Source organism: Pelobates fuscus, chromosome 2, assembly GCF_036172605.1.
Source record: "Pelobates fuscus isolate aPelFus1 chromosome 2, aPelFus1.pri, whole genome shotgun sequence".
Lineage (NCBI taxonomy): Eukaryota > Metazoa > Chordata > Amphibia > Anura > Pelobatidae > Pelobates > Pelobates fuscus.
The window spans coordinates 350,807,654-350,820,909 of NC_086318.1; the positions used below are offsets into that span (position 1 = coordinate 350,807,654).

The window sequence follows — 13,256 nt, forward strand, 5'->3', positions numbered from 1 at the left end:
ATCCCCCCTGTCTCGTCTTTCCTCCAAGCTATACATGTTAAGATCCTTTAACCTTTCCTGGTAAGTTTTATCCTGCAATCCATTAACATTGATGTTAAAATACATTAATTTTGACACTAGCATTGTAAAAGTAAAGAATGTTAAAAGTCATCATCAGAAAACTGAAATATATAAGCCAAAAGCAAGGCAGATCATAAACCAGTAGTGTCAGGGTTAAAAGGAAATTTAGGGAAAACAGATGCTATTGGACCAGTACCCCTTGAATGCATTTCTATTATTACTGAATTTTACAGTTTTTTACAGAAATATTTCCATGTAATAGATTACAGATTCTCCTCTAATACATGAAATCTCCTAGCCACTAGCCAACAATATAGTGGCCATTCAGGGGACACCACTGGCCATATCCTATTGTATGCCTGCTGTGTGTCTCTGCAGAAGTTGAGGCTTGAGTGATGTCAGGTCACAGCTTAGAAGTGATCCAGGAGTGACTGGTGAGGGCAAAGGTGTGGTGCAGTGCAGCAATAAACAGGAGGAGGTGGGAGGTCTCAGCATCACCACACTGTGCTGCCAGCAATGTAACAATTAAAAACGAAATCTATCAAATAAATGCAGGGAACACCATTTTAGGTCATTTTAAAAAAGCACGTGGTCCACCCCTCATGATTACAGATAAACATTTGAGCTTTCTGATTTCTTTACATATTTTGCATCACATCCTGCAGCAGGCTTTCAATTAAAAAAAAAAAATATGAATAAATGACATGCTGTAGTGTTAACCCTTCCCCTGCCACCAGACAAGCTCTTTACTCAGTTATGACACCTCTTGAAATGGGCAGTGAAAGAGTTAAGGCTTTTTGAATTAACTTTCCCAGGACTCCTGACTTCGGGGACCAAGACAGATCAGCCTTGTTTCAGTGCTGTCTGTGTTCTCCTGAAGTGAGCAGGCAGCTCTGATTGCTGAATGTGGACGTTATGTAACAATAGAAGTGCCTTCGCTGCTCTTACCTCTGAAACCAATGGGTAGCTTGTGACAGTTCTAGCCCAGGAGCAGTGACTGTAGGAGGGCTGCCAGTCCTCCTGCTCTATTTACATGCACCTCCAGCTGAGGCCAAGTTGTCCACACAGGCGTACCTTGGACCAGTCGCAAGTGACCAATGGTAAGGTTACCTTTTATCTCTGTGCTTGTAGTTATGTGTACATTCTTCTTTTATTTTTATGTAGACACTAATAGGCACCCAGTGTCAGTTTAGAGTAAGCTTAAATATTGTCTGTATGTTATTTCTTTTTTTTTTGTTCATATTTAATTTGTATTCTGTATTTTCTTTGTAAATGTTTTGCACAGCAAAATAGTTACAATTTCATACATAACATAAGCCACACACACACAAACACAAACACACACACACACACAAACACACACACACACACTGATATATATTATTCTATTTATCACTAGAATTGCAATTATTATTGTAGATGAAGAAGTGTGTGTGCGTGTGTATATTAAAATGGTTTAAAATATACTTTTAATTAATAGCTTTCTGATGATTGATCTGGTTTTTGTTTCCTGCTTGCCTAATGCTTAATACACGTGAGGTTTGACAAAATACCCAAGATGGGAAAAACAGCTAATTTGAAACCTTTTCTGAATTTTGGTGCTGTAGTCTAAAATTACATTTTTTTAGAAAACAAATCTTCAGAAATCCTTATTAAATTAATAACACTTGTGGGGTTTATCCATCGAATAGGGAATTGTATTGCTTTCTTTTTTTACTATGTAGGGTTTATGCACTTAACACCGAATAGTATGGAAACCAGAAATGTATGTGTATGTGTGGTTATAGCTGTTTTGGGAAATCATTTTCCCAAACCAGTTATTTTTGCCTAATTTTTACAATTCAGTTTTGCAGAACAGAGAGAAACAATTGCTAAGGGTCTCAAACTAAAGCAAGTAATGAGACCCTAGGCATACCTGGATATACGTATAGTAAATTGGAAAAATCAAGATGTATACAAAATACTGATAGCTGTATCCCCCAAGCCAGGGAGGAAAGTGCTACAAAAGTAGTGAATAAATAAATACAATTAAATAAAGTATATACAACAGATTCAGTCTCTACTGTCTGATAGGTCTGGGATATAGGCAAAGTGCAGAGGACTATTATGGGATAGAGGGAAAAAAATAAAAAATCCTTTAATGTTAATTATTAAATGAATATATCCATGTCCCTGTCCCTAATGCCTACCCAGCCATGTATATATAACCATCTCCTGCTAAAAGCTAGGGCTTAGACCTAATATTTGATATAGTATAGGTCCTCAGCTCCCTAGCAAAAATACAGTTAAATAACAAAAAATATTCAAAAAATAAAAAATAAAAAATTGAACTGTATCACCAGAGTAATGCAAGCAGGAAATAAAGCAATAAAGGGAGAGATAAATGTAAGACAGAATAAGAGGTCAGTGCTAAATGCACTGACAGATGCTTTATAAAGCCTCTCTCCCTTTTCAGCTAACTAGACAGACATGGTAGAGAAAGAAAAAATCAAAACAAATCAAAAGTGGTGATTTAGAGCATAATCAAAAGTGCTCCACACCCAGAGTGTTTAGTCAGTGCCCATGTGAGAAACAAAGAAAAGTTAATGCTAAGAAACGCCCAACGCGCGTTTCGGTGCCTATGTCATGCACCTTCGTCAGGGACCAAAAGAATGTGGTCACTAACCTCCCTTAAATATAAAATGCGCCCAAATTCACAAAATACTTTAGCCAATTAGCCGGATCGGGGAAAAAACCCCTCAGGTGTTCCAAAGTTACCTTGATGTATCCACTTATTATCGGCATTCCATGCCGGGTGGGGTGTCACATGACCGCTGCCTCGAAGAAGTGGATTGGTGTTATTAAGAGCTCATATGATTGGTTCAGCCCCACGTGGGGCTCCTTTGATCGGCAGGTAGTGTGTGGATGTATAACACGCCCCCTGAGTATCTTGGAAGCTCTGCCGATCCTCTCCACATGATGGATATCAACTAGGAGGACTACCAATCCTATACCTCCCAGGCAGTCGCCCACATAAAGACACAGTACACGATTCCAAACCACAAACCAGCGTATGTCACTCCTAGACGGCTGCAATATGACGCCATATATGACCATAATTCGAAGGGGCCACCGACCCCTACAACTCACAGCCCGCCGTCCAATGGAGAGTCTAAACAGAATCTAGTCTCCTATAAATGTGTGTAGAATGTCCATTGGACTCTCACTATATAAGTGGTAATAAATCAAGCCCGGGGTATAATGACCCATATAAAACTTAGCCATCTGATAGGATCTAGTTGCACATATATATCTACATTGAACATTCCCAAAGTCCAGGGTAGAAATGGAGTGTATCTCATATAGGTTTCCCAGGGTAAATGGACCTCCAATGAAACGTCTATTACATTGGAGGTGCAATATTGCCTGGGAGGCAATTATGACCCACTCCAGGATTCATACTACTGTATGCATCTTCGGTATAGATTTATTTAAAGGGACAGTATCCTGAAGAGGGGTATGCTTATAGGATAGTGGAGGAAAACAGAGTGTCTTAAGCCATACAGTGTAAGATATCTTGGGGCTTATGATATGAGATAAGGGTATGGGCTAGAGAGGAGGTCAACAGCATCCAGATAATGAAAAATAGTAAAGAAATCCAAAAGTGCTATACAAAATAAAAAGTGTGTATGAGGTGTATCTTAAATATATACATAATTACAATATTTACAAAAGGGACTAAAGGTCTTAATCTGCGATAAAGGAGGTATATGAGAAGCCCTCGTTGAGACCAAGGGGTGAGAGTGTCTTGAGTTTATAGATCCAAAAACTCTCTCTTTGTAAGAGTTTTTTATCCAGATCTCCACCCCTTGGTCCCAATGTAACCTTTTCCAAACCACAAAACCTGATCCCATCTGAGGACCCCCTATGGTGTAGTTTGAGATGTTTGGAGACTGGTGTGTCTATCAGTCTCCTAGGGTTCACTGAATTCACGTGTTCTCTTATTCTCAATTTGAGCATCCGGGAGGTTTTACCTACGTAAAGTTTTTTACAGGAGCATGTAAGTAGGTAGACTACGCCTTTTGTCTGACAATTAAAAAAGTTTTTCACCCTAAACTCCTGAGAGTTGGAGGAGTCTGTAAAGGTTTTAGATGGACGACGTATAAAGTGGCAAGCCTTGCACCTCCCGCACTGGTAGGTGCCTACCACTGAGGACTTAAGCCAAGTGGGATTCTGAGGGGTGCTCTTAAGGTGGCTGGGGACTAATAAATCCTTTAGGTCACCTCCCGGATGCTCAAATTGAGAATAAGAGAACACGTGAATTCAGTGAACCCTAGGAGACTGATAGACACACCAGTCTCCAAACATCTCAAACTACACCATAGGGGGTCCTCAGATGGGATCAGGTTTTGTGGTTTGGAAAAGGTTACATTGGGACCAAGGGGTGGAGATCTGGATAAAAAACTCTTACAAAGAGAGAGTTTTTGGATCTATAAACTCAAGACACTCTCACCCCTTGGTCTCAACGAGGGCTTCTCATATACCTCCTTTATCGCAGATTAAGACCTTTAGTCCCTTTTGTAAATATTGTAATTATGTATATATTTAAGATACACCTCATACACACTTTTTATTTTGTATAGCACTTTTGGATTTCTTTACTATTTTTCATTATCTGGATGCTGTTGACCTCCTCTCTAGCCCATACCAGGGGCGTATTAGCCGCGAGGCAAACAAGGCATTTGCATTGGGCGGCATTTTCCAGGGGGCGGCAAAAAAAGCCGCCCCCAAATGCCCAAGGCAAATGTTTTGTTAGCCTCGCGGCTAACAGACATGCCGGCGGGCTGCTGGGCGATCGGGCGGCACTGCCTGGCGGGCGGCCGGCCGGCGAGGGAGCACTTCCCCTGAGCTGTCTGCTCAGCTCCCTCGCCAGCCGCAGAGTGAGGCTGGGAGGCGGAGCCGAAATATGACGTCATATTCCGGCTCCCAGCCTCACTCTGAGGCTGGCGAGGGAGCTGAGCAGACAGCTCAGGGGAAGTGCTCCCTCGCCGGCCAGCCGCCCGCCCGCCAGGCAGTGCCGCCCGATCACCCAGCAGCCACTGGACCACCAGGGAGGAAGAGACACCCCCCCTCCCCAGCATTCCCAAAGGTAAGGAGGCTGGGGGGGGGGGTTAAATTAAAAAAAAATGTGTTAAAAATTAATTTAAAAAAAAAGTGTTAGAAATAAATTTAAAAAAAACGTGTTAAAAAAAAATAAAAAAAAAATGTCTTCAGGATACTGACCCTTTAAATACATCTATACCGAAGATGCATACAGTAGTATGAATCCTGGAGTGGGTCATAATTGCCTCCCAGGCAATATTGCACCTCCAATGTAATAGACGTTTCATTGGAGGTCCATTTACCCTGGGAAACCTATATGAGATACACTCCATTTCTACCCTGGACTTTGGGAATGTTCACTTAGCCGGTGTTGTAGATATATATGTGCAACTAGATCCTATCAGATGGCTAAGTTTTATATGGGTCATTATACCCCGGGCTTGATTTATTACCACTTATATAGTGAGAGTCCAATGGACATTCTACACACATTTATAGGAGACTAGATTCTGTTTAGACTCTCCATTGGACGGCGGGCTGTGAGTTGTAGGGGTCGGTGGCCCCTTCGAATTATGGTCATATATGGCGTCATATTGCAGCCGTCTAGGAGTGACATACGCTGGTTTGTGGTTTGGAATCGTGTACTGTGTCTTTATGTGGGCGACTGCCTGGGAGGTATAGGATTGGTAGTCCTCCTAGTTGATATCCTCATGTGGAGAGGATCGGCAGAGCTTCCAAGATACTCAGGGGGCGTGTTATACATCCACACACTACCTGCCGATCAAAGGAGCCCCACGTGGGGCTGAACCAATCATATGAGCTCTTAATAACACCAATCCACTTCTTCGAGGCAGCGGTCATGTGACACCCCACCCGGCATGGAATGCCGATAATAAGTGGATACATCAAGGTAACTTTGGAACACCTGAGGGGTTTTTTCCCCGATCCGGCTAATTGGCTAAAGTATTTTGTGAATTTGGGCGCATTTTATATTTAAGGGAGGTTAGTGACCACATTCTTTTGGTCCCTGACGAAGGTGCATGACATAGGCACCGAAACGCGCGTTGGGCGTTTCTTAGCATTAACTTTTCTTTGTTTCTCACATGGGCACTGACTAAACACTCTGGGTGTGGAGCACTTTTGATTATGCTCTAAATCACCACTTTTGATTTGTTTTGATTTTTTCTTTCTCTACCATGTCTGTCTAGTTAGCTGAAAAGAGAGAGAGGCTTTATAAAGCATCTGTCAGTGCATTTAGCACTGACCTCTTATTCTGTCTTACATTTATCTCTCCCTTTATTGCTTTATTTCCTGCTTGCATTACTCTGGTGATACAGTTCAATTTTTTATTTTTTATTTTTTGAATATTTTCTGTTATTTAACTGTATTTTTGCTAGGGAGCTGAGGACCTATACTATATCAAATATTAGGTCTAAGCCCTAGCTTTTAGCAGGAGATGGTTATATATACATGGCTGGGTAGGCATTAGGGACAGGGACATGGATATATTCATTTAATAATTAACATTAAAGGATTTTTTATTTTTTTCCCTCTATCCCATAATAGTCCTCTGCACTTTGCCTATATCCCAGACCTATCAGACAGTAGAGACTGAATCTGTTGTATATACTTTATTTAATTGTATTTATTTATTCACTACTTTTGTAGCACTTTCCTCCCTGGCTTGGGGGATACAGCTATCAGTATTTTGTATACATCTTGATTTTTCCAATTTACTATACGTATATCCAGGTATGCCTAGGGTCTCATTACTTGCTTTAGTTTGAGACCCTTAGCAATTGTTTCTCTCTGTTCTGCATTTATCTAGTTTAGGGGTTAAGCCCCTGGAGACCCCTGGAGTCTCCTTGCGGTACAATAGGATAAGCGGGGCCAGACTGTGACTGTCCCACCTGGTTCAGTGCTAGTGACTGTTCCATCTGGTTCAGTTATCTGGTCTGTTACCCGCTACCTATTTTTTGTTCTACAATTCAGTTTTCACTACAATATACTGTGTGGCGGAAAAGCACATATTTAACTGTTGTGTAATTAGCTATTTCAGAATTTACAAACAGTATATATTTAATTAAGCTCTTCTTTTGCTATGTAGCTAATAGCTCACAGTAGGTTGCAGTACCTGTATATAATGTGTTAGAAGTTAAAGGACAACTGTCACCTCAAAACTATTTTTTTTTTAATTCTTTATTTTTGCGGGTGGTACAAGTCACAGAAAGGAATCTATACGCCATAACAGTTTTTAAAATAGTGAACAGTTACAGGAAAAGGTTTTATGGCAAGATTATGCACCCATTTTTAGATATATAAAGTAGCTAGGCTAAAGTAGGCACAAACAAAGAAACTGTGGTTCTGATGGGCACTTAAAGGACCACTATAGGCTCCCAGACCACGTCAGCTCAGAGAGTTCTGAGTTGCATGGTATGTTAAAGTAATTTACCTTAAATAATTGTATCTCAATCTCTAAATTGAACTTTAATCACATACAGGAAGCTCGTGCAGGGTCTAGCAAGCTATTAACATAGCAGGGGATAAGAAAATCTTAATTAAACAGAGCTTGCAATAAAGAAAGACTAAATAGGGCTCTCTTTACAGGAAGTGTTTATGGAAGGCTGTGCAAGTCACATGCAGGGAAGTGTGACTAGGGTTCATAAACAAAGGGATTTAACTCCTAAATGGCAGAGGATTGAGCAGTGAGGCTGCAGGGGCATGTTCTATACACCAAAACTGCTTCATTAAGATAAAGTTGTTCAGGTGACTATAGTGTCCCTTTAATATCAGTACAAAAACTGTGAAGCAGGAGCTTCATGGAATGGGTTTCCAATGCCGAGCAGGTGCGTGCAAGCCTTACATCACCAAGCCTTGGATCGAGTGGTGTAAAGCACACCACCACTGGAATCTGGAGCAGTGCAAATGTGTACTATGGAGTGAAGAATCACGCTTTTCTGTGTCTGGGTTTGATGCCAGGAGATCATTACCTGGCTGACTGCACTGTGCCAACTGTAAAATTTGATGGAGGAGGGATAATGGTATGGAGCTGTTTTTCAGAGGGTTGGCTAGGAAATCTTAATGCTTCATCATACCAAGACATTTCTGACAATACTATCCTTCTAACTTTAAGGAACAGTTTGGGGGAGGCCCTTTTCTATTCCAGCATGTCTGTGCCCCAGTGCACAAAGCAAGGTTCATAAAAATATGTTTGTATGAGTTTGGTGTGGAAGAACTTGACTCGCCCACACAAAGCCCTGACCTCAACCCCATCAAACACCTTTGGAATGAACTGCTAACCGGACCTTCTTGTTCAACATCAGAGCCTGACCTAACAAATGCTCAACTGGATGAATAAGCAAAAAATTCCACAAAAATACTCCAAAATCTTGTGGAAAGCCTTCTCAAAAGAATGGAAGCTGTTATACCTGCAAAGGGGTTAACCGACTACATGTTATTGTGATGTCATAAAAGTCCCTGTTGATGTAATGGTCAGGTGTCCCAATAGTTTTTGCCATTTAAGTGTTCATTCTCTGGAACACTTTTAAGTCACTTCTCAGGTATTTGCACTACCCAGTGGATGACTAGAAGGTAGCTGGGGGTTGTGCTATTTTGTAATTTTCTTTATCTTTAAGGAAACACTATGGAGTTAGGAATACAAATGTATTCATGACCCTACAGTGTTAAAAACACTTCTCCCCCTCCTTTCACCCCTTGAAAAGCTGTAAAACTCACCTTTATTCCAGAACCACACAGATCCATTGGCACTGGCCCACCCCCGATCCGGCTTCACTGGCTGAGATCATCAGAATTGATAATCCCATGGAATTGTCAATCCTATGGGATTTCCTGTAAGAAAGCATTGGATTGGCTGAGATCATAATTTCTGATGATCTCAGCCAAGGAGGCGGGTGGGGGACAAAGCCAATGCTGGCCATTCAGCACCCCTATGCAGAGTATGGAGAAACTGAACGTCAGTGCTGCATGTTGTGAACCACTGACCCAGGCAGCACCTCCAGTGCTACATTAAGCTGTAGTTGTTCTGGTGACTATAGTGTCCCTTTAAAAAAAAAAAAAAAAATGTTCTAACTGTATGCTAGGCTGTACTGGCACAACCAAACCAAACCAAATTAAAAAACGTTTCAACTGTATGCTAGGCTGTACTGGCACAACCAAACCAAATGAATTTGATAGCCATGGCTCTGGGTGCCATGTAAATAATGCCTGAGTACCCTGCATTCATACTGCAGTTTGTAGGCAGATGTATGAGCACTCAGTGTGTATCTGGAGAACATGGTAACACCTGGAGATGCTGCGGATATAATTGTGCTTTATACTTATCTCCACTGCACTCTTCGTCCCAGTTTTTGTTGGATGAAAGAAACAGGAATTGTCACTATTGAAGAAGTGACAATTTATATTTAAATCCTTCATTACCAAGTTATCTGTAAAGCTATGACCACCAAAAACACTTTTGTTTTTTAAATTAATTGAATTCGTTTTTGTTTTTTTGGAAACTATTTTGCTATATATTTTTGTTGATACCATAGTTGACCCTTGTTCACAGAACAGACACGTTACAGAATAGTGGAGAAAACCAGAATAGAATATTAAAATGGTAATAATCTCTGGCTCCCATGTGCACATGTTATAAGTGATGGGGATAAATATTGCTATCAATAAGGTTAAACGAAACAAAAAGTTAAAGTTACTTAATGATATGGACTAAAAAAAAATATATATATATATATTTTTTAATTTTATTGGAAGGATTATAACATTAACAGCGTTATTCTCTAAACTCTGAATTTTTGCAAGTTAAATCCAAATTGCAAAACTGAGCAAAAATCGCTGATCTGAAAATGATAATGAACTGCCATGAGGTTTGCTATTCAGATTTAATATGGAAAAATTCAGAGTTTAGTGAATAATCCTACAAAGAATATATTTATTAAACAGTGAATTCAAAGTGAATTCAAAATGAGTTTAAATTTAAAGTCATAATAGCTCAATTGGAAAAATTCAAGAAGTCAGCTTTGCCTCTTGTTCGTTTACGTTTGTCTAAAATGGAAAATTCACTTTAAATTCCCAACAATTCTCCCTTTAGTAAATAACCCTGTTAGTGAGCAGTTAAACAGTTTTTACACGATGTACTCAATGTTGCTGACAATAGTTTGTTTAAGGCTGCTTGCTTTGATTTAGAATTCACTTGCAAAATATCGAACGAAATATCAAAGTTTGACAAATGTTCCACCTATCTTGCGGCAGGAGATTGTGTTTTTGAAGTCTGATATTTGTAAATTATCTGGTAAACAAACTCAGGCTGGAACTGCTGCAAAGCCACTGCCGCAGAGACATACTAGGAATGGCAGATGGATTACTGTAGGATCTGGTAGACTTAGAGTTGTGAATAAAAGGCATATTGCACAGTCTGTTGTTCTACATAATTCATTTTCTGCACTTTTAGAGTGTAATGGTGTCATGGAGACAGGCACTGAGGGTAGTGGTGTTGTGGAGAGAGGCACTGAGGCTAGTGGTGTTGTGGAGAGAGGCACTGAGGCTAGTGGTTTTGTGCAGAGAGGCACTGAGACTAGTGGTGTTGTGCAGAGAGGCACTGAGGCTAGTGGTGTTGTGCAGAGAGGCACTGAGGCTAGTGGTGTTGTTGAGAGAGACATTGAGGCTAGTGGTGTTGTGGAGAGAGGCATTGAGGCTAGTGGTGTTGTGCAGAGAGGCACTGAGGCTAGTGGTTTTGTTGAGAGAGGCATTGAGGCTAGTGGTGTTGTGGAGAGAGGCATTAAGGCTAGTGGTGTTGTGCAGAGAGGCATTGAGGCTAGTGGTGTTGTGAATAGAGGCACTGAGGCTAGAGGTGTTGTGGAGAGAGGCACTGAGGCTAGTGGTGTTGTGAAGAGAGGGACTGAGGCTAGTGGTGTTGTGTAGAGAGGCAGGAGACGTATCTGTAATATTGTTAAGCAAGCAAAGCAGGAAGGGGAATTGGATGTACTTGTCCATTTAGGGACAAATGACTTGGCTTGCAATGAGGTTTCAGAGGTTAAGGACGTTTTTAGTGTTTTTGCCAATGATATCCGGCAGGTTGCTTCCACACTGTAATTCTCTGAAGTTCTGCCTGTGCCTAACACTCAGAATGACAGGCGAATGCGTATTAGGGACTTTAACTTGTGGCTTGGTGAATGCTGTCGGGAGCAAGGATTTGGCTTTATTGCTCATGGTAGCTCTGTTTGGAATGGAAATAAACTGTACAAAAAATATGGTTTGCATCTTTCTCAAAAGTGAACAAATGTTCTCAGTGAGCAGTTCAGAGGTTTTGCTAGGATGTATTTAAACTAGGGGGGGGGGGGGCAAAAGGGTGATAAAACATCAATCCAATTGTCCCCCAAACCAAGGACAGAAGGTGCCTGTAGCAAGTGTGTTAAAAAATGATAAGCTTAGAGTCATGTCTACAAATGCTCGCAGTTTAGGGAATAAGATCCATGAACTTGTGTCAATAATGGCAACTGATAGTGTAGATTTAGTCGCTGTTACTGAGACATGGTATAATGAGAAAAATGACTGGGACATAGCAATACCAGGGTACTCTTTATATACAAAAGACAGGGAAGGCAAGAAAGGGGGAGGGGTGGCCTTGTATGTGAAGGATAGCATAAAATCTAGCCTAATAAAGGTTAGTGAGGCGAACATAGAGTCCGTTTGGGTTACGTTAGAATTTGGTAATCACACAGTAACTCGTGTAGGTGTGATTTATAGGCCCCCAGGACAAATTGAAGAGTTAGATAATCTACTAGTTTAAGAAATAGCTAAAATGACAATGAAGGGGGAAGTTATCATCATGGGTGACTTCTTCCTGATGTGAATTTAAAAACAAAAATAGCTACTTGTGCCAGGAGCACACATATTCTAAACTCCCTACTGGGATTGTCTCTAAAACAAGTCGTTGAGGAGCCAACTCGTAAAGAGGCCATATTAGATTTAGTGTTAACAAATGGAGATTTGGTATCAGATATTACTGTAGGTGAAAGTTTAGGATCCAGTGATCATCAGTCAGTGTGGTTTAATATAAGAACAGTGACTAAGTCACACCACACAAAAACAAAAGTTTTAGACTTTAGAAAAACAGACTATTCTAAAATTAGAATATGTGTAAAGGAGTCATTATCAGACTGGAGCAATTTAAATGGAGTCCAAAAGAAATGGGATTATTTAAAAGTTGCACTACTGAAGGCAACAGAAAATTGCATTAGGCTTGTCAGTAAAAGCAAAAAATTCAAGAAACCACTGTGGTACTCCGCAGATGTGGCCAAAATAGTAAAAAACAAAAAGTTAGCATTTAGTAATTATAAAAAAACCCAGAGTGAGGAAGACAGAATGACCTATAAGATTAGGCAGAAAGAGGCTAAGCAAGTTATAAGAGCTTCCAAATCACACACAGAAGAGAAAATAGCACAGTCAGTAAAAAAGGGGGACAAAACTTTTTTTAGATACATAAATGAGAAAAGAAAAGTAAAACAAGGATTAGTTAGATTAAAAACAAAAGAAGGAAGGTATGTAGATGAGGATAAAGGTCTAGCTGACTGCCTCAATGAATATGTTTGTTTGGTATTTACAGATGAAAATGAAGGAAAGGGACCTCAGTTAAGAAAAAGGATAAATGAGTCATTTATTACACATGAGTTTACAGAGGAAGAGGTTCTATTTCAACTGTCAAAAGTAAAGACAAATAAGTCAATGGGACCTAATGGAATACACACAAAGCTATTAAAAGAGCTTAGTGGTGTACTAGCAAAACCATTAACAGATTTATTTAACCAATCATTGTTAACAGGAGTAGTCCCAGAAGATTGGAAGTTAGCGAATGTTGTGCCCATTCACAAGAAAGGTAATAGGGAGGAGTCGGGCAACTATAGGCCAGTAAGCCTTACTTCAGTAGTGGGGAAAGTGATGGAAACCATGTTAAAGGATAGGATTGTTGAACATCTAAAAACACATGGATTTCAAGATCAGAGACAACATGGGTTTACTTCAGGGAGATCATGCCAAACTAATCTTATTGATTTTTTTGATTGGGTATTTGCTTACCTAGATTTCAGTAAGGCTTTTGA

General features: G+C 40.3%; 1 protein-coding gene and 1 long non-coding RNA gene across 2 annotated transcripts in view; both read left to right on the plus strand.

Moving 5' to 3' along the window:
- The first annotated feature begins 1,043 nt into the window (after nucleotides 1–1,043).
- The window catches only part of ARHGEF33 (Rho guanine nucleotide exchange factor 33), a 188,236-nt gene continuing 176,023 nt past the window's right edge, over nucleotides 1,044–13,256 (plus strand). The window contains exon 1 of the mRNA XM_063441360.1: nucleotides 1,044–1,160. Coding sequence (XP_063297430.1) covers nucleotides 1,094–1,160 — 67 coding nt within the window. The 5' untranslated portion in view covers nucleotides 1,044–1,093. The remainder of the gene's footprint in view (nucleotides 1,161–13,256) is intronic.
- LOC134585875 (uncharacterized) lies at nucleotides 11,580–11,806 on the plus strand. Its single transcript, XR_010086552.1, has 2 exons — nucleotides 11,580–11,730; nucleotides 11,765–11,806. It is a non-coding gene; the product is annotated as an uncharacterized LOC134585875 (long non-coding RNA).